Source organism: Arachis stenosperma, chromosome 9, assembly GCF_014773155.1.
Source record: "Arachis stenosperma cultivar V10309 chromosome 9, arast.V10309.gnm1.PFL2, whole genome shotgun sequence".
NCBI lineage: Eukaryota > Viridiplantae > Streptophyta > Magnoliopsida > Fabales > Fabaceae > Arachis > Arachis stenosperma.
The window spans coordinates 154,120,000-154,146,391 of record NC_080385.1 but is presented as its reverse complement, the minus strand read 5'-3'; the positions used below and the strand labels follow the sequence as shown (position 1 = coordinate 154,146,391).

At 32.4% G+C, this 26,392-nt stretch overlaps 5 protein-coding genes across 7 annotated transcripts; 3 read left to right on the top strand and 2 right to left on the bottom strand.

Moving 5' to 3' along the window:
- Nucleotides 1-378: 378 nt before the first annotated feature.
- On the bottom strand, nt 379-3,010 carry LOC130950907 (thermospermine synthase ACAULIS5-like). Its single transcript, XM_057879503.1, has 10 exons — nt 2,686-3,010; nt 2,220-2,286; nt 2,041-2,135; nt 1,856-1,958; nt 1,651-1,739; nt 1,347-1,503; nt 1,188-1,263; nt 1,049-1,107; nt 800-936; nt 379-718 (listed from the first exon to the last, which is right to left on the bottom strand). The coding sequence occupies exons 1-10, from the start codon at nt 2,799-2,801 to the stop codon at nt 646-648; spliced, it is 972 nt and encodes a 323-aa protein (XP_057735486.1). The 5' UTR covers nt 2,802-3,010; the 3' UTR covers nt 379-645.
- Nucleotides 3,011-7,154: 4,144 nt separating this feature from the next.
- LOC130951565 (amine oxidase [copper-containing] alpha 2, peroxisomal-like) lies at nt 7,155-13,299 on the top strand. 2 transcript variants are annotated; one of them, XM_057880249.1, is made up of 4 exons: nt 7,155-8,062; nt 9,190-9,574; nt 12,267-12,380; nt 12,452-13,299. In XM_057880249.1, exons 1-4 carry the CDS (start codon nt 7,302-7,304, stop codon nt 13,163-13,165), a joined length of 1,974 nt encoding a protein of 657 aa, XP_057736232.1. In that variant the 5' UTR covers nt 7,155-7,301; the 3' UTR covers nt 13,166-13,299. The 2 variants fall into 2 exon arrangements, with proteins under 2 accessions (XP_057736232.1, XP_057736231.1); XM_057880248.1 differs by having other exon boundaries at nt 9,175-9,574.
- Nucleotides 13,300-15,900: 2,601 nt separating this feature from the next.
- LOC130950591 (amine oxidase [copper-containing] alpha 2, peroxisomal-like) lies at nt 15,901-19,121 on the top strand. The gene is made up of 5 exons (XM_057879142.1): nt 15,901-16,712; nt 17,316-17,700; nt 17,769-17,882; nt 18,151-18,689; nt 18,770-19,121. Exons 1-5 carry the CDS (start codon nt 15,931-15,933, stop codon nt 18,966-18,968), a joined length of 2,019 nt encoding a protein of 672 aa, XP_057735125.1. The 5' UTR covers nt 15,901-15,930; the 3' UTR covers nt 18,969-19,121.
- Nucleotides 19,122-19,251: 130 nt separating this feature from the next.
- Nucleotides 19,252-21,531, bottom strand: LOC130950161 (primary amine oxidase 1). The gene is made up of 3 exons (XM_057878697.1): nt 20,368-21,531; nt 20,046-20,159; nt 19,252-19,959 (listed from the first exon to the last, which is right to left on the bottom strand). Exons 1-3 carry the CDS (start codon nt 21,529-21,531, stop codon nt 19,252-19,254), a joined length of 1,986 nt encoding a protein of 661 aa, XP_057734680.1.
- Nucleotides 21,532-23,543: 2,012 nt separating this feature from the next.
- Nucleotides 23,544-26,152, top strand: LOC130948197 (heat shock 70 kDa protein 8-like). Of its 2 annotated transcripts, none has more exons than XM_057876910.1 (2): nt 23,544-23,777; nt 24,160-26,152. In XM_057876910.1, exon 2 carries the CDS (start codon nt 24,171-24,173, stop codon nt 25,887-25,889), a length of 1,719 nt encoding a protein of 572 aa, XP_057732893.1. In that variant the 5' UTR covers nt 23,544-23,777; nt 24,160-24,170; the 3' UTR covers nt 25,890-26,152. The 2 variants fall into 2 exon arrangements, with proteins under 2 accessions (XP_057732893.1, XP_057732892.1); XM_057876909.1 differs by having other exon boundaries at nt 23,632-23,777; nt 24,142-26,152.
- The last annotated feature ends 240 nt before the right edge of the window (nt 26,153-26,392 follow it).

The window sequence follows — 26,392 nt, the reverse complement described above, 5'->3', positions numbered from 1 at the left end:
TAAAGAAGATTATTAATAGTTCTTTTGTTACTAAGTAGCTCCTAGATTAATTTTATTTTGTATAAGAATATATCCTTTTTTTTTGGACTCGATAAGAATATTTGTTGATCACATGCATATTCCAAGTTTAGGCCCATGCCTCCATACCCAACTTTTGCTTAATAAAGCCAAGCCCATTAAATTAATTTGGGTTAGTATCTAAATTTGAATTTTGCCAACAATCACCGGTCAGTGATAGACAGTTAAATAAAATTTTAAATTTGAATTTTCCATTCTACATACAACAATCACTGGTCAGTAGTAGATAGTTAAATAAAATTCAGCTTTACGATAGATTAGACCTTAAAAAAAAACAAGCTCATTGTGATAGATTCGAAGTACTAGTAACGATTCTTGTACTTCCGTTAAGTAGTTGACTTTAAGTTTCTTAGATTCGGAGTTGACATACATTTTACAGAATTAATAGAATATCTGCATATCCGTAGAAAAAGGACCCTTTTTTGAGTGAACAACACACTAAGAAAAACTAAAAGAGAAGAACAAAGCTAGGTAAGGGAACACATTAAAAAAAATCAAAGAAAAACATAACATGGGATTTCATTTGTTTTTTTATATGTTGTGATACTTGTTGTGAAGCTTGGTTAATTAAGTGTGCTTGCCATGGCCATATATGAACCTTGCAGCTTCCTCTGTGTATACATGAGTTTCATTGTCCAACCTGTTAATAGTGTCTATGTTTGTCAACAATAGATATTTGAAAGAGGCAAAAGTTACAAACTTATAATCTGATTTCACTTACGAATTGCGAACAACTTTGCTCAATGTTGAGGCTGATGAGAATGTTTTGCCATCCAGATATCTATTTTCCCCTTTAATCCTTTGTCTCATTCTCATGTCTATCTCTTCTGCATTTAGCTCTAATGGAAAATCTGAAGCCTGTTATATTCCAAGAACAAAATAATGATTAAGATATGATGAGGTCCATTTAAACTGTGAGATAACATACAAAACAATTTTTTAAAAATTATGATAAAGTAGTAATCTTTACCATGACCCATCCCCAAATATCAGCATAGGATGGGATATGAGCTGAGTAAGCCACAACATCTGCAAAGTGGTCAACTGCTTAATTTGGTAACTATCAAATCAAAATAATATTACATAAAGAAGGGTAGAAGATTACTTACACTTAAAAACCTGTCTCAATGTGTTGTAGATAGATGAAAAGACCTCAGTGTGGCTGAATATTCCAGCAGGTCCTGCCTAAACAATATAGAAATGTCACTTTAATTTTATTTCCTCTAATAAATGTTTGATTCATGTTATGGACATTGATCTTATAGTACCTGTGTCACAAATATGCCACCCTCCTTCAGTCTTGGTTTGACAGTGAATTCATAGAAGGATTTTGTGTAAAGTTTATAACAAGGGCCTCCATCAATGGGGTCTGCTAAGTCCCCAACTATCACATCATACCTCTCTTCTCCAGCTTCTAGCTCAGCCCTTTAATTCATCATGTCACATTCCATTAGAATTTATTCATTCCTAGCTAATAGAAACTTGTTACATATGACCAAAGTCAATAAGCCATTATGTTGATGATCAATAATCCAAGAAGCACAAGAGTTTATTATTTGATTATTATCAGACCTGGCATCATTGATGATGACCTTAAGTCTTGGATCACAAAAAGCTTCCCCATTAGCTACCAAGTATGATTTGCAAAAGTCCACCACCTCCTGATGTGATAAAATCAAGCATCAATGAAAACGGAATTGGTTAATACTCTGGCTCCATCATCATGTATAATAATTATTTGTTAACTTAGTACTTGGGAGGTTTTAATTTAATTTACCTCATCAATGTCACACATTATAACTTGGTCAATGGTGTTATGCCTCAGCAGTTCCCTTGCAGTGGATCCTTCTCCTCCCCCCATGATAAAAATATTCTTTGGGCTGAATGAACAAAAGTTCAATGTAAATCACATGGGATTGGGAATGAAATTAGATTCTTAAAGAACATAGAGGAGGGAGTTACTTAGGATGGTGAAGGACTGGTGGATGAACAAGACATTCATGATAGATAAATTCATCTGTCTCAGCACTCTGAAGCTTCCCATCAATTACCAATGCCTGCAACAACCACATAAAATTTAGTTTCCTCTTCATAAAGGCATATATATCTAATTCTTTTATATAATGATCCAAAAGGCTCACCTTTCCAAAGGGCTTTGTGTCCAACAGTGCAATATCTTGGTATTGGCTAGCTCCTGTATGCAATATACTACATCCACAAAGATAGAAAAAGAAAGTAATCTTATAATAATGTCTTTGAAACAAATTAATAAGATATTTGATATAATGCTAAAGTTTGCAATAGAAAAGCTCTGTCTTTGTTTTCATTATGTGTTGTCTCTTGTCTCCCTATCATGGAGACAGGTGAAAAGAGCTTATGACTTTGTAGGATCACTTCTACTTTTTCCTAACATGAGAAACTTGTTTCTTTTAAACCAAAAATAAAAGGTATCAAGGTAATAATGAGAAAAGCATGGGAAGTAAAATTTCATTTGATTCTGAGCAGTTAAGGAAACTAAACTGTAATGTGGTTTCTCTAAACAGCAGATATAATACACTTGGGTTGCCTAATTAAGAATTTGGAAGAAGAGTAGTTAAAAGAATGTACCTATTAAGAGCAAAACACCATCTTAAATTGTCTTCAATCTCTTCTTCATACCAACAGCTCTTTCTATAACCATTCAGAGAATGACTCTGCCCATTTGAGAGAGCTACCTCACCCATATCCAAAGCTTTGACAAATTAAAGAGAGCTAGAGAGGAGAAGTGGAGTGGAGAGAATGGAGAATGGGAGGAGAATATATAGAAGGTGAAGGGACAATGATGATTGATATCAAAGAAATCTAGCAAGGCCAAGTTGAAAAGAGAAATGATATCCTCCTGGGATTTCGTAAAGGTACAATACCAAAGAATCTCTGGGGAGTTTATGAGGTTGATATCAGTCACAATGCATGTAGCTATATACTCCTATGTGTTCAATCCATTATAAAGTTCAATCACACGTACAAACTGAATAGTTTATTTTTACCATGTCCATGTGAAAATGTAATATAAAGTAACACTTCTTTTTTGTGTAAATTAGATTACCATAATCTTGCTTTTGTGACAACATTAATACATATTTGGAAGTTGTCCATGTGTACTATATATTATATACTATGATCCGGTGGGTATTCTTCGATCTACTTGTAATCATGGCCTACAACTAAACTATAAAGAGCACGCAAATTTATCCATTGCAGCATCGGTATTTGAATATTAAAAGGTGGATGTGTCATTTTAAATCCGTGTAACAAGATGTAAAGGTGGAAAACAACACTAGCTAGGATGGTATTCAGTTTTCAAATTTAAGCATAGTGAAATAAGTGTTAAACATAAAGTTTAATATAATATCTTTTAGATGTATAAAGTATAAACCAAAATTTTCCTATATATAGTATGTGATATTTATATCAATAATCATAACCTTAATTACTAGATAAATGACATGGATATTGTTCTTCTGTGATGATCTTTGTTCGATGTATATTTCAGTTCTTGAAATAATTAAATTTTATTCTTCTTCTTTAAGGATGAAGTATAATTCAACTTTCTGAAGAAAATAGGGTTGACTGCAAAATGCATGCATTTCGATGCTCAAGTGAACTCAGAATGTTTTATCAAAGATTTTGCAAAAGGAAAAAGTTTTTAAAAATTAGGTAAAATATGAGTTGTATGGTAGAAATTGTTAAATTTTTTTTAATTTAATCTCTATAATTTGTGTATAGAAATTGTATTTTAATGGATAATAATGTAATAGAGGGATGATAGAAATTTAATTTGGGAGAAATTGAAATTAATTTTGAAAAGAACATTAATGACTTTAAACATCTAAAAAAAAATAAATGATAAGAAGAGTGAGTGATAAAAAAGTGTATGTCATTTGCTTATTAAGAGAATATAAATTTTTATATAACATTTTTATATTGTAATTATTCTTTTGCTACCTAACATCATCCCAGTATGAAAATTAATAACAACAATAAAAAAAAGTTAATAGATTTACCCCTTATCAAATTATATCATTAAAGTGATCATTTTTTGACAGAAATAAATTTCAAATTTAACCCAGTTATAAGGACCGAATTACATATATAATATAAAAGGAAGAAGCTAAATTCTTTTTTTAATTAGTTTGAAAAATCAACCATAATAACTAGTAGTGCAAATGATACCAAATGCAGCATCTAGAATTTTGAAAAAAATCATAGAATAATTAAGAACCATGCAACCCAAGATAGAACTGTAATTTTGATTTTAGTCAAAATCGTCAAACTACCATTATTATCCAAACAACTTTTAAAGCATTCAAAATGCATGTACAATTCAATTTCAAGTGAAATAAACAAAAAAAAAAAAGATGAATAGGAAAGAAGAACAAATTAAGAACATGTAGTTGAAAATTTCGACTAAAGTCAAAACAAAAATAAAGACAATTGGATAAGAAAAAGACAACTTGATATGATTAAATTGATATTTATCAAACTTGATATCACGACAATTTGTTAAATTTGTTTGTTTATAATATTACTTTTAGCAAACTATATATAAATGGTTAAGACATTGTTAACGTATATGTTAAATTTTACATAAAATTAATAAATAAAAATTAATAAGGTCTTGTAATACTTTTGTATAAATTTTCATAATATATAAAAGAATATTATAAACCTCTAATTTCTATTATTTAATAATCATACTATTTTTATTATTGCCTAAACTATTTGGTTCAATTCCATTTATTTCTCATTTACAAATTTAAGTGGTGTTATTTTATCCCATTAGCTCTAGTGCCTTAACATATAATATATCATGGTTTTATATATGTATAAAGTAAGAAAAGAAAATATAATATATATTAGAAGGAAAAAGGTAAAAGATGATGATGATTGTATGTGGGAATAAGAATTGGCAAAAATGTGGTTATTTATTTGTTGTGAAAGCATAGGATAGCATAGCATAGCGTGCAATTTGGGAGATGATAACATAGAGGGAGCGTGCGAGTGGAGACCATCATATATATTCTCTTTGTTGCTTCAAAAGCTATGAAAGAGAAGCATACGCGTGCCAATTGCCATCTCCATAACTAACTAACTCATCATCACAAAAGAACATATTGTAGCTACTATATGCAACTTCAAACAACATTTATATTATTTAATAATAACAACATATTTGTCTTGCCCCCTAAATAATGGTAAACACTTATTAGCTAGTGTCTATGTATTACAAAGTGGGGTTCTATTACGTTGATGTAAGTTTAGCATCAGCATGATGATGGTTTCCACATAGGCATGTATGTATACGAGAGGAGATGCTATTAATTAATACTTATTATTGCTCGTGCTGCTACCCAACCATGGCTTCAATCAAATCATCCTTGTTTCGAGTTTTGGAGAAGCTATGATGGACTCAACCTCCTTCTATGCTTGTTTATTATGGCCTCCTAAACCCCATTCTCTTTCTCAAGTTGAACTCACAAATATCTTTAAAATAAAATATTTGAGTTCTGAATTTACTAAAATATAATTTTTGTATATTGCATACCAAAATACAATTTTCTAATACACTATAGGTAAACCACGACAAAAACCCACAATTTATAAATGAACGTAAATGATTACAGGGATCCTGTGGTTTATGTTGAAATTACAAATGGTCAGAAACTACAGTAAAAATTTTGCAGTTTCTATGTAAATGCAAAATACGTATAAATTGTGATAAGGGTACAGCTGTTTATGTTTGTCTAAACATGTCTATGAAACCTGCAAATGAAGTAATAAAGTAATAAACTAACTATTAGATTAATTCATATTGATTAATATATGTAGTTTCATAGGAGCAAACTTCAATGCTGATAAATTGGTATCATTTGGTCATAATCTAAGTTATGGTTATTATTTTTTATTTATTACCGTCTTGTATTTTCTTTCATTTCTATGTTGATGTTGTAAGAATGGTTCATTCCAAGATAGTTTCTAGTTAATTTTTTTTGTTTTTTGGGCTTTAGCTGTTAATAAAAAATATTTATTCTTATTTTTTGGTCATGTACATTTTTTTTGTGAATAATTTTTTAATTGAAATGGGGCCAAAGGCCCAAAGAAAAGGAAATTACAAAGGAGAAATTGATGGAGATAAAAAAAAAACAATCTCTTTACAGTCATCCACTAAAATGACTCCTATGACTAGGTTGATCAATAAAATGATATCCTTTATTTTTTAACCATCTACTTGTAGGCTATGACAACAACCAAAGCATCTACTTGTAGGCCAACAATCAAACTTTTTCAAGGGCATTTTCTCTGGGCTTCCCAGTGGTACAGACCAACCTTGTAGGCCGATTGCATTGGCTCTTAGCCACCACAAAATTTAATGTATTCAATTAGACGCCATAAAAAGAAAAATATTATATGTATTCAATTGTGTGTACTCAATCAATAAACAAATTGTTTTAGATAAAAACAGAAGATAATTGGTGACAATAATATGTCCACTTGATCCTTGGTGACAATGAAAATATTCAATATATTCTGTCCACGTGAAAGCTGCTTGATTTCGATGTTGATTAATAATTAGATATAGTTGCTGTTAAAATAGGGTTCAATAAATTAATTAAACGTTAAACAAGCATACAATAATAAACAAATAAATAAAATCTGATATGATCGACAAGAAGACGTGGAGGAATAAAAGAAACTTAATTTAAGCAATATTTTTTGAATGTTATCTGATCCGGTATAATTACACGGTCATTCGATTAGGTAAAAATTTATGTACAGTTAATTTTATTTGAAGTTAATAGTAAAAAATTATTAGATAATAATTTATTTAAATATATTAAATTATTTAATAATTTTTTACTCTTAATTATTAATTTTATATGAAATTAACTGTATTTGAATTGGTGAAAATTTAAGTGTAGTCAACTTCACATAAAATTAATAGTTGAAAACTATTAAATAAGTTAAATATTTTAACTAAATTTTTATCTAACAACTCTTAATCAACTTCATGAAAAGTTGATTGCAATTAAGTTTCTATCCCTGAATTTCATCCATTCAATTATTATGCATGTATTGTTTGACAGAACAGAGTGAAGCTCAGCTCAATTATTATGAATTTATGATATGATATATAAGATCTAGAAGCTTAGCTTAAGCAGGAATGGTTAATTTGATGCAAGAAAATGAAGATAGTGGTGGTGTTGGTCCTGATCCAAGCTTGTTGGAGGTGTGCAGAAGCACACCCTCTTGACCCTCTGACTCCTTCAGAGCTCAACCTTGTTCGAACCATAATCACTAATTCATACCCAACATCATCATCATCCAAGCTAACCTTTCAACACGTGGCATTGGATGAACCCGACAAGCCACAAATCCTTTCATGGCTCTCCTCCAAGTCCAGGGCACCGTCTCTGCCGCCACGCCGCGCCTTCGTCATTGCCCGGTTCCAAAAGCAGTCACTGGAGATCACAGTGGACTTGTCAACGCGCTCCATAATCTCAACAAGAGTCTACAAGGGGCATGGCTTCCCCACTTTGACTTTTGTGGAACAGGGCCTCGTTTCACAGCTACCATTCAGCTATGAACCCTTCAAGGACTCGCTCAACAAGAGGGCTCTCAACATGTCTCAGGTTGTGTGTGCTGCCTTCACTGTTGGTTGGTTTGAAGAGGAAAAGACCAAAAGGGTCGTCAAAGTTAAGTGTTATTACACAAATGGAACCGCCAATCTTTATGCTAGGCCTTTGGAAGGTGTGGCCATGGTGGCTGATCTTGATGACATGAGAATCCTTTCTTTCTCTGACAGGTTTGGGATTCCAGTGCCTAAAGCCGAAGGCACTGAGTACCGGTTGTCGAAGCTGAAGCCACCCTTTGGTCCTAAGCTTAATGGGGTAAATGTCACGCAATCACATGGACCTGGATTCACCATTGATGGTCACTCTGTAAGGTTCGTTATCATCATTTTTTTTCTATCATATTAGTCAATTATTTTCATATTGTCGCATTCATTAGGAAACAAACATATACTAGTAGGTCTATGAGACCATTATTGCCTTTGTTTCATTCTTTTGTTTGTTTGCAAGTAGGGCTGGCAATTCATATTCTACCTGCGGGTACCAAATTCGGTCCAACCCGTTCGGGTAGGGTAGAGTAGGTTATTCTACCCGCTGCGGGTAGGGTAGGGTACGGTCCAGATATGTCTGCAGGTAAAGTAGGGTACGGGTTTATGGTGTATTCTATCCTATCCTATTCGCATTTCATATATAACACATATTTTATAAAAATCTCTTTATATAGTGAAGGAAGTGAGAGTTTAACTCACAACCTCTCTTATGTAATGACTTATAATAAGTGAACAACCACTAAACTAATTAGTTAATTTAGTAATTTAGAGCATTAATTTTTTATTTTTTATGTTATTAATACGTATAAAACTCAAAATAATTTAATTTTATATTTACTTTGAAAAAATCTGATATTTCTGCAGGTAGGGTAGGGTAAGGTAGGGTTTAAAATTTTAGAGTGCATGGTTAGAATTGAGAGATTTTCAACCCGCAAGTAGAATATGGTAGAATTTTAATAAAATTTTTAACTTGCGGGTAGGATTAGAATAGAGTCCAAATTCTACCCTACCCTACCCATTGCCAACCCTATTTGCAAGATTGGTGCCTTGTAAATGTAAAATGAGTGTGATATTTTTTATGAGAAAAACTAAAAAACTTTGACTACTACTTATATATAATCAAAGTTAAGGGTGAGACTCAAATCTACAAACTTTAGGTGAGTATAAGAAAATTATGTCATTTGAATTATAATAAATTAAAATACATAATAACTAATTTTAATATATAAATAATATTTTTATTTTAAATATATAATAAAATATAAAATATATATTAAAAATAAATAAAATAATATATATTTATATTTCAATACATAATGACTAATTTAATTATTTTTTAGTGTGTACATAATAATGTTTTTTAGAAAGCATATATGAAATTTCTTTTATTAATATTAATTTAAATAATTTAACCATAATTAAGGGTGATTGATTAGATTCGGTGTGATCAGTTGGGGCAACTGGAAATTCCATTTGGGGTTCGACTTTCAGGTTGGGGCAATAATTTCATTGGCCTCAATCTATGATATTGAAAAGCAGAGGTATCGTGAGGTGCTATACAGAGGATTCATATCAGAGGTGTTTGTGCCATATCAAGACCCCACCGAGGAATGGTACTACACAACTTACTTTGACTGTGGCGAATACGGCTTTGGACAATCTGCATCTTCACTTGAGCCTCTCACGGATTGCCCTCCCAATGCTCACTTCTTAGATGCATTCTATGCCGATGCCAATGGCAATCCAGTTCAGATAACTAATGCTTTCTGCATCTTTGAGAAGCACGCCGGTGATATCATGTGGCGTCACACAGAAATCGCAATCCCAAATCAACTGGTACCATTTTCTTCTTCCATCTTTTCCTTTAATCTATATATTTAATTACTAAATTAGTAGGCACGTTTGTATAAAATAATATAAAGTAAATGATTAAATTCGTCCAAAAAAACACAAATTTTTTAAATTGATTCGTTAAAAGATTTTTTTAATTAAATCCATCTTTTAAAGATTTTAAATTAATCACATTTATTATTCTCTCACTTCTGTTATTAATAACGTCAAAATTTCTTAATGCAACGTTAAATAATATTATACTGATTGGAATCTATGCAAAATACCTGAATCCAATATTATAATTGAACTTTATCACAATATATATTTGGTAGTTTTAATTGACTACTAATATAATAAGTTTATGTAATTAGATTAAATTAATCTTAAATTGAGACAGTTTAAATTATTAAAATCTTTCGATTTAGAATTGATTTGATATAAGATGAGTTCTGTGATGACTTATTGTTCAGTAGCTAAGAGTGACTTTTTTTTACCATCCAATAGAATAAGAATACGTGCAACAAGCAATCAAATGAAAGAATGCACTAACTTTCGGTCAAAACTAGCTGTTAGTGCTAAGTAGGGTAACATTAATAGTTTACTGCAGGGACATGAGTAGGATTTTGGATTCTAAAAATAACACTTTGACATGGGTCAAAGTTTGGGTTTGACAAAAATGTATAATTGAAAAATTAGTTGGATGACTAAAAAATTCTTAGACAATAATTAAGATTTATAATCTAATTTATAAATTATCTTATTTAATATTTAATAATTATTATTAAAATAATTATATAATTTTAAATATAATAAATATATATTTATAGATGTATAATAAAACAATTGATTAAATTAAAATTTTTCATATTAAAATTTTTTTTATTGTAAACCATAAATAATTTTAAATTTTAATTTAATTGGTTTGAAAAATTTATATTTGTAAAATTCAATAATAATCAAAACACTTTGAATAATGCGCACGCTTTTTCAATAATAAAATGTTGGCTTAAACTAAAAGTGTGCGCATTATCCGAAGAGTCTTGATTATTATTGAATTTTATAAATATAAAATTTTCAAACCAATTAAATTAAAACTTGAAATTACTTATGCTTTATGATAACAAAAAATCTTTAATATTAGAAAATTCTAATTTAATCAATTATTTTATTATACATCTATAATTACATATTTGTTATATTTAAATTATATAATTATTTTAATAATAATTAATAAATATTAAATAAAATAATCTATAATTATTTATATTAAATTAATTTTTATTGTTTTCTAAATATTATTGATATAATTAATACTCCAACGTAACTTGTCTTCTTAAAAACAATGAAAAGGTTCTTTTAAAATTTTTCTCACTCAAGTTTTAGCTTCTAATACAATAAACAAATTCTTATTCTCAAAGAAGTATTTTAAATTTTAAAATTACAACGATGAATTATTTTGTTTTCAATTGAATTTAATACTTAAATTAATATAACTAAATTTTATTCTCAAACTTTTTTTTATGATTTTCATTTCATACCTTAATCATGCTGCACAGAATCTATAATTAATTTGAGTCAGCAAGTCAATAACCGAATATTATTCTTAAAATTTATCCTAATTAACATAACAAAAAATTATTGCATGATTTTTTTTCCTTTTTTTTAAATCAGACATATAAGAACCACTTTTATCTTCTTTTTTTTTGAATTTCGTCTACAACGAAATTCATAATTTACCTCTCCTTTTAGGCTATAAATCTTAGTTATTGTCTAAGAAAATTTTGGATATCCAGCCAATTTTTCAACTATATGTTTTTGCCAAACCCAAACTTTGGCCTATATCAAAGTCCTGTTTTTGGAACCCAAAATTCCACTCATGTCCCTTGAGTAAATATTTAATGTTACGGCACTTAGCACTCATTGCTAGCTTTGACTAAAAGTTGGTGCATTCTTTCATTTGATTGTCTACTACACATGTGCCCCTATATCATTGGATGGTCAAAAGAAAGTTATTTTTAACCACTAAACAACAAGCCACCATAGAAGGCACTTGATATAATTTCATAAACTTATCATATTAACAGTGAATTAGAATTGTCAGATGTGTACTGTGGTGTTGCTTATAATACCATATCAATAAATTTTGATGCCACGAATAACGAAAATGATAAAAAAACTAATGCGATCAACTTAAAATTATTAAAAGACAAATTTAATCAAAAAAAATTTTAGAGATCAATTTAAAAATTGAGTGATTTTTTAAATACAAAATTAATTATTTACTCATAAAATATATATTAAAATACAAAATATATAATAAATAGGTTTAATTACTCGATTGGTTCCTATAATTTTGCAAAATTTTCAATTAGGTCCCTATACATTTTTTTTTAAATTAGGTCCCTGTACCAATTTTTTTTTTAATTAGGTCACTCTTAATAGTAATTGGCTTAATTGTATAAAAATCTAACTAAAAAAAAATTGGTGTAAAAACTTAAATAAAAATAAAAAAAATATAAAGACTCAATTAAAAAAAAATTTAGTACAAAAATCCAATTAAAAAATATATATATAAAAGTTAAATTAAAAATTTTGCAAAACTATAAAAACTATCAGTAATTAAACCTAATAAATAATTTGGCGGCATTCCCATTTATGATAATGTCCATTTGTGATGTGATGATTTTGCTGTTAGATAACCGAGGTTAGGGCAGATGTAAGCCTAGTGGTGAGAATGGTTTCAACTGTGGGCAACTACGACTATGTCATTGACTGGGAGTTTAAGCCAAGTGGTAGCATCAAATTCGGGGTAAGGATTAAGGTTTAATTAATTCTAGCCAATGCTGATTTAATTACTAATTAATTAGTGACAATAATTAGGTTGGGCTTACTGGAATATTAGGGATGAAGGGAGGGACATACATCAACACGGATCAAATTAAAGGGGAGATAGACATCCACGGCACATTGCTATCAGATAACACAATTGGTGTGTACCATGACCACTTCTTTACCTACTACCTTGATCTTGACATTGATGGTCAACGCAACTCATTTGTGAAAACCACCTTGCAGACTCAGAAAGTCAAAGATCCCAAGATCCCTAGAAAAAGTTACTGGACAACTGTGAGTGAGACTGCTAAAACGGAAGCTGATGGGAGAGTGAAGCTGGGGTTGGAAGCTGCTGAGCTGGCAGTGGTGAATCCTAACAAGAAAACAAAACGGGGAAACAAGACGGGGTACCGGTTGTTACCGGGGTCAGTTGCACATCCTCTTCTGGTAAGTGATGATTATCCTCAAATTCGAGGGGCATTCAGCAATTATAATGTTTGGGTCACACCTTACAACAAATCTGAAAAATGGGCCGCTGGATTATTCGTGGATCGTAGTAGAGGGGATGATACCTTAGCCGTTAAGAGCAGGAAGAATAGGGAGATAGAGAATGAAGATATAGTGTTGTGGTACACGATGGGGCTTCACCATGTTCCTTCACAGGAAGATTATCCGGTTATGCCAACGCTTAGTGTTGGATTTGAACTTAGGCCAACCAATTTCTTTGAAGCCAACCCTGTCCTTAAAGCAATAGTTAATTAGTTCCCTTATCTTTGCACTTCATTGAAATTTGAAACCATTCACCACTCTTGTAATTTCTTCAATTTACACGACTATAATAATGTAATGTTATTAAGTCAATACTTTGATTAAGTATAATCATCGATCAATTAAAAAGCGACCCTATTTTTTATTTTGTTATAGCAAAATGTCACTATATGTCATTTATCAAACCAAAATATTAATAAAAAAAAATTATTACGAGGTCTTTAAAATTTATTATTTTTAGTCATTGTCTAATTTTTTAATCTAATAATTTTATAATATATTTTTAATTTATATTTTTAAATATTAATAATTCACCGTATTAATAAAAAATAATAAATTTTATTAATCCTCTAATATTCTTCTTACTAAAAAAATACATAATCATCACATTCTAAACACCGTATTAATAAAAAATAATAAATTTTATTAATCCTCTAATATTCTTCTTACTAAAAAAATACATAATCATCACATTCTAAACATTATTAATCAAAAGTCCACAATATATAGCATATTCATTGAAATTTGAAACCATTCACCACTCTTGTAATTTCTTCAATTTACTCGGCGACTATAATAATGTAGTGTTATTAAGTCAATCCGTTATGATTTAAGTATAATCATCAATCAATTAAGAACCGACCCTATTTTTCGAAGGCCAATTCTATGATCCTTTTGTTTAATGTGTAACTTTTCCTTAAATTATTTTTTATAATAATTTTAAAATATTTAAAGTTTTTTAATTTTTATATTTTTAATTTTAAATTAATTATTTTTCTTATTTTAGTAATTAGGCAATACTTTTTAGACACCATAACAAACACTTTTTTCGAATTAAAAAATCTTATTTATAAACCAAAATTAGTCACTAAAATCAGCCACCAATGTATTTATACATAAATACATGTGTAATTTAATTTATTTTTAATATGTATTTATATTCTAGCATATATTTTATACTGATAACTAATTTTAGTGGCTGATTTTGGTGTACATATAACATAATTCTTTTTCAAATTGAAAATGTTATTTGTACACCAAAATCAATCACCAATATATTTATGTATAAATACATGTATAATTTAATTTATTTTTAATATATATTTATATTCTAGTATATATTTTATACTGGTGATTGACTTTAATAATTGATTTTAATATACATATAACATAACCCTTTTAAATTTGTTATACCAAAATAATAAATTCTATTAATGCTCTAATATTCTTCTTGCTAGATACATTGTCATTTCATTCCAAACATTATTAATCAAAAGTCCACAATAGCATATCTTTTCCTGCCATCTCATAAGATATATATATTTTCTCTCTTTCTTATATTTTTAGTCATTTGTCAATATAAAAATTATATATGAAAAATGACATTCTTTTTTCTCTCGTGACAAATATTTTTTTTTGTTCTTTATAACAAAACAAAAAGGTTAAATCTAATGATATATTAAATTAGTTTTCAGCACATTTGTTTCTAAACTAATAAGAGATGGTACATTTAGCTCTTTATGTAGTCATCAGGTTCTAACCGGCGGCCATTATCATTGATCAAAAGTCCACAATAGCAATCGCATATATATCTTTCTGCCATGTTTTAATAATTAAGTCAAACGAAAAGTTGTTAGATTTAAATTGTAGATAATGACACACATTCTATGTAGCGTCCTCCAATTGCAAAGGTTACGTTACGTTGTTATATTTTATTCCCCGAAGAGGTTGGTAGGCACACATTCTATGTAGCGTCCTCCAATTGCAAAGGTTACGTTACGTTGTTATATTTTATTCCCCGAAGAGGTTGGTAGGTAATACTTAGGATACTTTCCTCCTGATGTATAATAGGACGATACATGCATATATACCTGCTATACATAGTCTTCCTTTAAATATTTAAGGGTTTTTTAGAATAATATCTTGAGTTCTATCTATCTTTCTTTCGAACAAACTTTTTTTATTTTTTAAAAAATATACTAAAAAATTATCTGAATTTATTATTTTTTAAATCTGACATGAAAATTCTGGTATACACATTTCAACTACTTATAATTTATTTTGTATTGACTAAGGTAGGTATTATAGTTATTAAAATCGAATCGAATCAATCGTTCGATTAACAAACCAATAAATCAAATTTTATATTAATTTAGTTTGATGTTTAGACTGTATAAGATAAAAAATAGAAATAAAACGGTCAAATTTAAAATGAATCAATAAAAATCAGGTCAATTGAATCACTTAAAATTTAAAATTTTCTAAAAAAATATCCTTCACAACCACTAAGTGATCATGTTTTTTGTTAATATATATACAAATTATAATATATATATATATATATATAAATTTACTTATTTTTTGTTTTTATAATTATATAATATTTATTAATATTATTTTTTAATAAATATTTATAGTATATAATAGTATAATAAATATAAATTAATTAATAAATAGTTAAAACTTAAAAATAATAATTATTTTAATATAAAAATAAAATAATAATATTTGTGACAAAATAAAATTAACAAAATATTTATTATTTCTGTTTTATATTATTTTAGAATAGCTAAATATTTTTAAAATATTAACAAAAATATGTACATTAAATTTTAATTTTAAATTTTTAATCATTTTTATTTTTTATTTACACTGGATCAACTGGTTTCGGTTCTAACAAATATGGTAGCTATAGCTAGGAGTTTATACTATAAATATAAGGACAATCGTTAGTTACTATTGGACATAGTTTTCAAACCATGAAGAACTTCATCTTCTTCGTTGTGTTCACCACCATTATTTGGAGCTCCAACGTAGAGTGCAGCAGCCACCTTCACCCACTTGACCCCATAACCCCTTCCGAAATTAACCTTGTCCGTACCATAGTCCTGAAAGCCTACCCACCAGAAACCTCAAAAAACAGCACCATCGCCTTCCAATACGTGGGCTTGGACGAGCCACAAAAGTCAACCATCCTTTCATGGAAATACTCCAAAACCAAAACCCCACCACCACCGCGGAGAATCTACGTCATTGCGCGGTTCAAGAAACAGTCTCTTGAGATAACAGTGGACTTGTCAAGACGCTCCATCGTGGGAAGCAAAGTGTACAAAGGCCATGGCTACCCTATGTTAAACATTCAAGAACAAGCCGCCGCGTCGGTACTACCATTCAGCTATGGACCCTTTAAGGAGTCAGTGAAGAAGAGGGGCTTGAACATATCGGAGGTTGTGTGCTCCGACTTCAGTGTTGGTTGGTTCGGAGAGAAAAAGACGAAAAGGTTGCTGAAGATAAAGTGTTACTACACAGAGGGGAGTGTTAACTTGTACATGAGGCCGTTGGAGGGTGTAGAAGCGACGGTTGACATGGATGAGATGAAGATCGTTGATTACAAGGATAGGTATGTGGTGCCGATGCCGAAGGCGGAGGGGACTGAGTACCGTGCTTCCAAGCTGAAGCCTCCTTTTGGTCCTATCCTCAAAGGCATATCCCTCATGCAACATGCTGCTCCTGCTTTCAACCTCCATGGTAACACTGTAAGGTAATTAATAATAAGAAAAATACTAAAAAGTCATCCAAATTTATTATTTTTAATTAATAATAAGACTCTTTAGCATTTAGTTGCCTTCGCTTTCACATCTAACTATTGTGATTTTTCTCCTTGGAAAAATATTGTCCAAGTTTGAACTTTCTAAAAGAAAAAAAAATCAAATTATTGAGAACTTATTATAAAAATATGAACATTTATTAAAAAAAAACCATTCAAACAAGGACCTTAGCTTGTTGAACTATACAGAGTGGGATGGCGGTAAGATGTGTGTGGTTCAAGTATTATTTGTTATAAATATTCTATTTTTATTGGAATCAAAGATACCCGAAAAAAGGTGAAAATTAAAATGATGGAAAATCAAACTTGTTTAAAAATAGTTTTTCAAAATTTGAATCAAATATAAAAATATTATATTCTTATTTTAAAATTTCTAAAAATTATTTATAATTCCTTCAACCACACACACTCTTAGTGGTTGATGGTAATGCCGGAAATGTCAAGGGATTGATTTCTTTGTTTACAGTATTTTTATGTTTTTATTTTTGTGTGTTTTGTTCCATTTTAATGTGTTGAACACTATTGGAATGAACACAGTTGGGCGAACTGGGAGTTTCATGTTGGATTCGACGTTAGAGCTGGCCCAATAATTTCTCTGGCTTCAGTGTATGATCTGGAAATGCAGAAATATCGGCAAGTACTATACAGAGGCTTCATATCAGAGCTTTTTGTTCCATACCAAGACCCCACTGAAGATTGGTACTACACATCCTATTTTGACAGTGGAGAATTTGGGTTTGGACAATCTGCTTCTTCACTTGAGCCTCTCACTGATTGTCCTTCCAATGCTGAGTTCTTAGATGCATTCTTTGCTGATGCCAATGGCAAACCTGTTAAGATACCTAATGCTTTCTGCATCTTTGAAAAGTATGCTGGTGACATCATGTGGCGTCACACGGAAGTTGCAATCCCAAATGAAGTGGTACGTTTTCACATGAAGACAACATTACGTGAATAGTTACTTATTTATCTTTTTTTTGAGGTATGCAGATAACGGAGGTGAGGCCAGATGTAACACTTGTTGTGAGAATGGTGTCAACTGTTGGAAACTATGACTATATTATAGATTGGGAATTTAAGCCAAGTGGTAGCATCAAAGTTGGGGTAATACCATAAAGACATATTATTATTTGTTAGGATATGTTATATGCATGCATGCATGCAGCGGTAATTAATTAAGATGGAAACTCAGGTGCAGTTGATTTCACGTGAAGTTGATATTTGAGAGTGAACGATTAGATGACTTCATTGATTTAACTAAATTTTCATCTAACAGTTCTCAACTATCAACTTCACGTGAAGTCGACTGCACCTGAGTTTTCATTGTGAATTAATTATTAATAAGAGTGTTGATGTTTGAAAATTGAAATAGGTTGGGCTTACTGGAATATTAGAGGTTAAAGCAGGGACATACACCAACACTGATGAAGTAAAAGAAGACATATACGGCACATTGCTAGCGGATTATACCATTGGTACCTACCATGACCACTTCTTAACCTATTATCTTGACCTTGACATTGATGGGGAGCACAACTCCTTTGTCAAGAACACTTTGGAGACTGCAAGAGTCAAAGATAGGAAGATACCAAGGAAAAGTTATTGGACTGTTGTGAGTGAAACCGCTAAGACTGAAGCTGATGCCAAAATCAAGCTGGGGTTGAAGCCTCTTGAGCTAGCAGTTGTTAATCCAAACAAGAAGACAAAGCCTGGAAATAAAATTGGGTACGGTTTGATCCCGGGTTCAGTGTCACACCCACTTATGCTGAGCGATGATTTCCAACAAATCAGAGCTGCATTCACCAACTATAATGTTTGGGTTACGCCATATAATAGATCTGAGAAATGGGCTGGTGGATTATTTGTTGATCGCAGCAGAGGTGATGATACTATAGCTACTTGGACTCAAAGGTACATGACTAATATTGTTTTCTAATTAAAGACTTATTAATGTGATGCACTTGATTGAGTTTTCATAATTGAATGTACAGGAATAGGGAGATAGAGAACAAGGACATAGTGTTGTGGTACACAATGGGATTTCATCATGTTCCATCACAGGAAGATTTCCCAATAATGCCAACCTTGACTAGTGGCTTTGAGCTGAGGCCTACTAATTTCTTCGAGAGAAACCCTGTCCTTAAGACTAAATCACCTGAACCTGAACACTGGTCTAATTGTACTAAATGAAGGATTCATTCACATATTGTTAATTTCGGTGTAATTTGCTGATTTCATTTGTACCAACCAACATCTCTTCTCGAATAAGATTATAATGTATAGTGTTAGTTTATGTTTTCATGTCTAATACAAAGTGAAATGCATCTGGTTCTATGTTTCCAACTTGGTTTATCTTCCTCCCTGGGAAGAAAATTAGAAAAAATATGCGAATGATTATATCATTATGTTGTATTAATAAAATATAATTTATTGCCATGTTGGTTTGCTGGATCAAGTTCATTGAATGTATTATTCAAAGCAATGGATTGCTGTCGAAAAAGTTAGCAGGCCTGAGTTCAAATCCAGCATGAATTGCTGGCATTGCAGGGAAATCTTCTTGGTAAGGAACGTGATGAAGTCCTATGGTGTGCCACAATACTATGTCTTTATTCTCAATCTCTCTGTTCCTTTCACTCCAAACGGCTAAGCCATCATCTCCACGGCTCCTATCAGAGTAGAACCCACCAGCCCACCTTTCTGACTTGTTATAGGCGGTCACCCAAACTTGATACTGTGTGTAAGATGCTCTTATTTGTGGATAATCATCTTCGGATAGAACAGAGGTAACCGGCTGTGAACCGATCAGCCGGTAGCCCACTTGGTTCCCTACCTTTGTCCTTTTGTTGGGGTTCACTACCAATAGCTCAGCCGGCTCCAAGCCGAGCCGAATTCGAGCCTCGGCTTCCCCCTTAGCGGCTTCTCTAACAACAGTCCAATAACTCTTCCTTGGTGTTCCAAATAAGCCATTTGTTGCTCTTTGCTTTTGTAACTTGGCATTGATGAAGGAGTTTTGACTCTCATCAATGTCAAGGTCAAGATAGTAGGTTATGTGGTGATCATGATTATTGGCTATGGTGTTTTCTGCCACTAAGGTTCCAAACACTTTTTCTGATGATGATATTATCTCATTGTTTTGTGTATATGGGACTGCTTTCATCTCCAATATGCCTGTTAGATCCACCTATATATCAATCAAAATATCTTAGAAGTGCTTAATTCCTGAAGCACTAATTAAATAGACATGGAAACACAATGAAATAATCTTACTCCAACTTTTATGCTGCCACTCCTCAGAAATTCCCAATCAAGAACATAATCATAGTTTCCCACAGTAGCAATCATTCTCACTACCAAATTAATTTCAGGCTCTCCATTTCTTATCTGCACCAAGAAAAATGGAACAGCATCATGTATTATAATAAGGTGATTAGCTGAAAATTGTTACACATATCTGAACTATCATTGTCAATCTTTAATAATAGATATTTTCTATTGTACCTATTACTCATCACTTGCCTAACTCAAATATAAAGATAGAGGTGGATCTCAATAATAATAACAATAGTAATAGCTGTGTTGAATCATATACCATTTTGATGGGATTATTGATTTCCATGTGCCTCCAAGCCACATTTCCAGAAGTCCTCTCAAAAATGCAAATAGCCCTTGGAACTTGTTGAACCTCTGCATTAGGTCCAGCCATGAAGCCATCCATGAAGACTGCATTCAAAGGGCAATCAATCCCTGGTTGCAGGCTATCAGCTGCACGTCCAAAACCAAATTCTCCAGCATCCATGAAAGTCCTAAAATACCATTCCTCTGTTGGATCCATGTAAGGCACAAATGTTTCAGACACATGACCCCTATACATCACCCTCCTATATTTTCTCTCCCTTTCATCAAATATTGAAGCAGTGGATATTATCATCCCTGCCCTTGCATTGAACCCAACATGGAAAACCCACTTATCCCATTTCACCTCATTCCCATTCATGCTGAATCCAATAGCATTAGTATCTGATACATTAATATCACTAAGGTTGCTCATTGAAGACTGAAAATCTGTGCCTTCAGCTTTAGGCAAAGGTGCTTTGTACCTATCATTGTACATTGTGATCTTCATTGAATCAACATCAACCAGAACTGTGATTCCCTCAATAGGCCTAGCCCACACATTCACTGAACCACCTCTATAAAAACATGCCACTTTGAGTTCTCTCCTTGTGATCTCTTCTCCATACCAACCAACTGTAAACGGCACACAAGAAACTTCTGAGAGATTCAAGCCTCTCTTGCTTATTGATTCTTTGAATTTGGGGTATTGAAGGGGCAACTTGCTTGCTTGGAAAAGCTCGGTGAATGTGAATGGGGGGTATCCATGGCCATTGTAGATTCTGTCAGATACAATGGAGCCTCTTGTTAGGTCAAGTACAAGCTCGTGTGTGTCACCATTGGCTCTAACAACTACCTTGGCTTGACGAGGAACAGTTACACTAGGCTTGTCTTTTGTGTTGTTCTTTGAAGATAGCCACTTTAGGACATCGTCTTTGTTGGGTTCTTCAACATCCACAAAGTGATAGGTTAAGTTAGGAATGGCACCAAGGTAAGAATTTTGAACTATGTTTCTTGTTTTGTTGATTTCAGATGGTGAGAGAGGGTCTAAAGGGTGTGATTCTGTGAAGCTAATTATGAATATCAGAAAGAATAATGCTATAACAATAATAATCATGTGTGCTGCTGCTTTATCAAACATTTTGATTATATTCATAATAATTATGTTTGGGATATAACTAATATGATGCAACCTCCATTTATATTTCTAGCACTGATGATTTAAAAGTTGAGTGTATTCTAATGAATTAAGAAAATAGTAACAACCAACCAAAATTTTGTTGTCAAGATAAAGTGATTTACGTTAGAATGATCCCAAAGATTCTGACTTGGTAATAACATTAGTGATTAGTCAATGCGTTAAACGGAATTATATTCCTTTCTCTACTGGCCAAGAAACAATTGAGTAAATTAAACTTTCTTAATGAAATTATTATGCATGCTTAGTTAGGAGTTAGGACAATTATTTTAAGAGCAATGTTAGGGGGCAGTAATTTTTGTGATTGTTAGCCATTAACTAGCCATCAATGATGATTTGATGGTGTGAGATTGGTGTGAAATTTTATCCAATGGCTCATCTTCCTCTGCTGGTTACACATGCTGGTCAAAATTCAATAAAACTGCTGGTCCCCTAGACTTTTCCTTATTTTAAAGCCGGGAACAGCGCCGCCGTTTGATTTTCAGCAATATCTATCTATATTGTATGCAAGTTTTTTTCTTGAGTTTACAGCAAGAATGATATTAATAATTTATATTTGTTTGCTTTACTTGTACATTGAAACAAGAGTATGTGATTATTACTCATTAGCGTGCTTATCTTCGATGACATGCATATGTTACTCTTGAAAAATGAAATGAACCACGTGAAAGATCGAGTTTTAAGAATAATGAACACTAAATTCCTTTATATTTATTTGTTTCCGTTTTTAAGCTACATATATAGATTGCTTTGAGAGGAACAAGAAGAAGTGTTATGAATCCAAATCATTGACGTCAAATTAAGAATTTGAGATCTTTTGATTTGCGCAATATCACGTACGTCATGACAGAACATTGTTGCGTGACATGAGTTGTTTTTTTTTGGATGGATTGGACAACTTCTAATCTTAGGTATTAGCGCCTTAAGAGACAAAACGTCTTTGCCACTACATAGAGGTGACAATGGGTAGGGTAGGGTAGGGTTTGAAGGTAACCCTAACTCTACTCGCGAGTTGAAAATATTTCAATCATAATTCTACCCGTTTTCAACCTGTGTGTATCCGACCCTATCCACAGTTTACACAAAAGATGCAAAATTATTATATAACTTCATGATAATTTAAAATAAAACTAACTTTTATGTAAAAAAAATTAAATTATCAATTAATAATCTTTTTTTAGTGACTAAAAATCTTTTACATTTAGTGAAAAGTTTTTGGTTCGACATTCACTTAAAACATATTTTTATATAAATATATAACATATATATATATATATATATATATATATATAGTACGGGTTGATCGGATAGAGTTGAAACTCAATCCGCACCCTATCCAACCCGCACGAAAACTCAACCCACACCCTATCATACCCACTGTAGATCGAATTGACAACCCTATCCAATCGGGTGGGATCGAATTGGACGCGAGTAGGTACATGTTGCCACCCTTACCATTACATCACATGTCTCAGCCGGCTTGACGTATTAACTTGTACCACCGTTTTTTGTTTTTGGTCACCCCTCTTTTGTTGGGTCGGTCCAACCTAAATTGTCACCACACGTGGTTAAAATTTTGGGCTGGGTCAAATTTGGGCTTGGCCAAACAATTTTGTATCATTTTTTATTTTAAGTCTACACCAGCTCAGAGAGGGAGTCCGGCTATGTCCAAAGAAGACTAATCTTCGTCCTCAGTATAATAAAAAAAGAAAAATGATCCTAATTGTAATTTGTTCAACGTAATATTAAATAGGGCTTGAATTCTGGTTAAATTCCCAGTCCGAATTGAAATGTACAAGTATTGATTCTAACATTTTATGAGAATTTTCTGCAGTAAATATTTTACCAATTAAAAATAGCATTGATATATTATTTTAGAGACACCATTAGATAGGGAAAAAAATACCCTAACCCTAATCAAATGAGTAGTTTAATATATTCCTAAACAGCTAGCTAAAGTGTATAATTTAGCCGCAAAATATAATAAAACAAATTAATTAATATTACTGTAAACTGAAAAAGAAAAATTGTTCACGAGTTGAGTTGAGTTGAGTTGAGTTGAGTTTGTGATGTTTCTCTATGAAGCTCTAGAACTCGACAACATTTGTAGTTGTGCGAGTGTTTTTCATAGTGAAGTTGGTTTTCGTACGCTGAACTCCATCCCTCTGCAATTTGATCGCTGCATTAAGGTCTGTCACCTGCGCCTTCCTTTCTTCTCATTCTTGCTTCTTTGTCGGTATCATTTTTGCTGCAACTCTCTTAATACAACAGGGAATACCCATTTCTCTTAGCTTTAATTTGTTCGCCAATTGTTACGTGGCTGATGACTGTTTACCCTGTTGGTCATATTTGACACTAAAGTTTGAATTTTTTAGAAAGAACTTAGACATTATAGTTACTTAGGTTTCCTTTGTGTTATTGAAATTGATTTGTATTTTTATGAATTAGCCTGAACTCTTTAATCATTTTTCAAAACAGGTGTTTATAAGAAAACCTTAGAATTTACTTCCTGAGTGTTGAAGTGTTCTGTTTCTGAATTGTGATGTTTCTTAGAAACTTTTTCTCAATCAGTTAAATGAAGTATGGCAGAATCTGCATATACTGTGGCATCTGATTCTGAGACAACAGGAGAGGAAAAGTCATCTTCAACTTTTCCTGAAATTGCCATTGGAATCGATATTGGCACATCTCAATGCAGCATTGCTGTGTGGAATGGTTCCCAAGTGGAGCTTTTGAAGAACACAAGAAATGAGAAGATAATAAAGTCCTATGTCACTTTCAGAGATGATCTACCTTCTGCTGGAGTTAGCAATAACCTTTCACATGAGCATGAAATGTTGTCTGGATCTGCAATCTTCAACATCAAACGATTAATTGGCAGAACTGATGCTGATCCAATCATCCAGTCCTGTAAAAATCTCCCATTTCTGGTTCAGACATTGGAAATTGGTGTCCGCCCATTTATCGCTGCCTTGGTGAACAATATGTGGAGATCCACCACTCCTGAAGAAGTGTTGGCAATATTTCTGGTGGAGTTAAGAGCAATGGCTGAAGCTCAATTGAAATGTCCAATAAGAAATGTAGTGATTACAGTTCCAGTTTCATTCAGTCGGTTCCAGCTAGCCCGGGTTGAACGTGCTTGTGCCATGGCCGGCCTTCATGTCCTCAGGCTGATGCCTGAACCAACAGCTGTGGCTTTGTTATATGCACAACAGCAGCAGCAGACATATAATGAGAATATGGGCAGTGGTGGTGAGAAAATTGCGCTTGTTTTCAATATGGGTGCTGGTTATTGTGATGTTGCTGTGACTGCTACAGCCGGAGGAGTTTCACAGATAAAATCCTTGGCAGGAAGTACCATCGGTGGGGAAGACTTACTTCAGAATGTGATGCGCCATCTCTTGCCAGATTCTGAAAGCTTATTTAGGAGTCACAGTGTCAAAGAAATCAAGACGATTGGCTTGCTTCGACTTGCAACTCAGGATGCAATTCATAGGCTTTCTTCTCAGTCCAATGTCCAGGTTGATATAGACTTGGGAGATGGACTGAGGATATGTAAGGTTATTGACCAGGAAGAGTTTGAGGAAGTAAACAGAACAATATTTGAGGAGTGTGAAAGCCTTATTATCCGGTGCTTGCAAGATGCGAAGGCAGAAGTTGAGGATGTAAGTGATGTGATAATTGTTGGTGGATGCTCTCATATTCCAAAGGTGAAGAATCTTGTTAGTAGCATATTCAAAGGGAAGGAACTTTATAAAGGGATGAATCTCTTGGAAGCTGCCGTCTGTGGCGCAGCAGTGGAAGGAGCTATTGCTTCGGGTATCAGTGATCCCTTTGGGAACTTGGACTTGTTAACCATCCAATCAACGCCTCTTGCTATTGGGATTCGAGCTGATGGAGGCAATTTCGTCCCTGTAATACCTAGGAATACTGCAACGCCTGTGAAGAAGGAGCTATTATTTACCACTCTTCATGATAATCAAACCGGGGCATTGATTATTGTATATGAAGGTGAAGGAAAGAAGGCAGAGGAGAATCACTTGCTGGGATATTTTAAGATAATGGGAATACCTTCAGCACCAAAAGGCATTCCAAAAATTAATTTGTGCATGGACATAGATGCTGCAAACATGTTGCGAGTTTTAGCTGGTGTTGTGATGCCTGGATCACGACATCCTGCAATTCCTGTCATGGAAGTGAGGATGCCAATGGTTGATGATGGGCATGGTTGGTGTGCTGAGGCTCTAAATAGAACCTATGGTTCTACACTGGATTTGGTATCTGTACATACAAAGGGATAGGGAATAGTGATGTTTAGCATCATTGTAACTCTTTTGGTGCTATGTTTTATTGTGTTTCTGAATACTTGATACACGTGCAATTGAAATGTAGCTCAAACAATATGAAAGGTAATTGTAGAATTCAGTTAAATTAGTTGCAGACCTGGCTGGGGAGCCGTTAGAGCTATTAGAGTTCAACTGATTTTTAGATTGCATAATATATGTTTTGTTTTTATGTATAGTGCAGCACTGTAAAAGAAGCGATATTAATTGGATCTTAATCTTCTCCAGTTTCTAAATCAAGAAAAGCTCTCTCACCCTCAATTTCTGTCACTCTCAATATCAAATTCTCTCTTGCTCTTAAGTCTCAACCTCCCTGGCTACCTTTCTCTGTTTTTTGCAATTTCAGCAGAGTTCTCTAATTTCTTGCTGCTTAAGTTGCTGGTACCATTTTACATGGTATCAAAGCTTTCGATCCAACAAATGGCAATTAATTTATATGGCTAAATTAAGTGTTTGTGACT

What these genes read in the sequence shown, in the direction of transcription:
- LOC130950907 (XM_057879503.1), bottom strand. Translation starts at nt 2,801, where the DNA reads ATGGGTGAGGTAGCTCTCTCAAATGGGCAGAGTCATTCTCTGAATGGT. An exon ending in TGGTGTTTTGCTCTTAATAG is followed by an intron (nt 2,287 to 2,685) that starts GTACATTCTTTT and finishes TTGTGGATGTAG; the next exon opens with TATATTGCATACAGGAGCTA. An exon ending in CCAGTCCTTCACCATCCTAA is followed by an intron (nt 1,959 to 2,040) that starts GTAACTCCCTCC and finishes TTGTTCATTCAG; the next exon opens with CCCAAAGAATATTTTTATCA.
- LOC130951565 (XM_057880248.1), top strand. Translation starts at nt 7,302, where the DNA reads ATGAAGATAGTGGTGGTGTTGGTCCTGATCCAAGCTTGTTGGAGGTGT. An exon ending in TCGCAATCCCAAATCAACTG is followed by an intron (nt 9,575 to 12,266) that starts GTACCATTTTCT and finishes TTTTGCTGTTAG; the next exon opens with ATAACCGAGGTTAGGGCAGA. An exon ending in GTGGTAGCATCAAATTCGGG is followed by an intron (nt 12,381 to 12,451) that starts GTAAGGATTAAG and finishes GACAATAATTAG; the next exon opens with GTTGGGCTTACTGGAATATT.
- LOC130950591 (XM_057879142.1), top strand. Translation starts at nt 15,931, where the DNA reads ATGAAGAACTTCATCTTCTTCGTTGTGTTCACCACCATTATTTGGAGC. An exon ending in CTCCATGGTAACACTGTAAG is followed by an intron (nt 16,713 to 17,315) that starts GTAATTAATAAT and finishes GAATGAACACAG; the next exon opens with TTGGGCGAACTGGGAGTTTC. An exon ending in TTGCAATCCCAAATGAAGTG is followed by an intron (nt 17,701 to 17,768) that starts GTACGTTTTCAC and finishes TGAGGTATGCAG; the next exon opens with ATAACGGAGGTGAGGCCAGA.
- LOC130950161 (XM_057878697.1), bottom strand. Translation starts at nt 21,531, where the DNA reads ATGTTTGATAAAGCAGCAGCACACATGATTATTATTGTTATAGCATTA. An exon ending in TCAATAATCCCATCAAAATG is followed by an intron (nt 20,160 to 20,367) that starts GTATATGATTCA and finishes TTCTTGGTGCAG; the next exon opens with ATAAGAAATGGAGAGCCTGA. An exon ending in GTGGCAGCATAAAAGTTGGA is followed by an intron (nt 19,960 to 20,045) that starts GTAAGATTATTT and finishes ATTGATATATAG; the next exon opens with GTGGATCTAACAGGCATATT.
- LOC130948197 (XM_057876910.1), top strand. Translation starts at nt 24,171, where the DNA reads ATGGCAGAATCTGCATATACTGTGGCATCTGATTCTGAGACAACAGGA.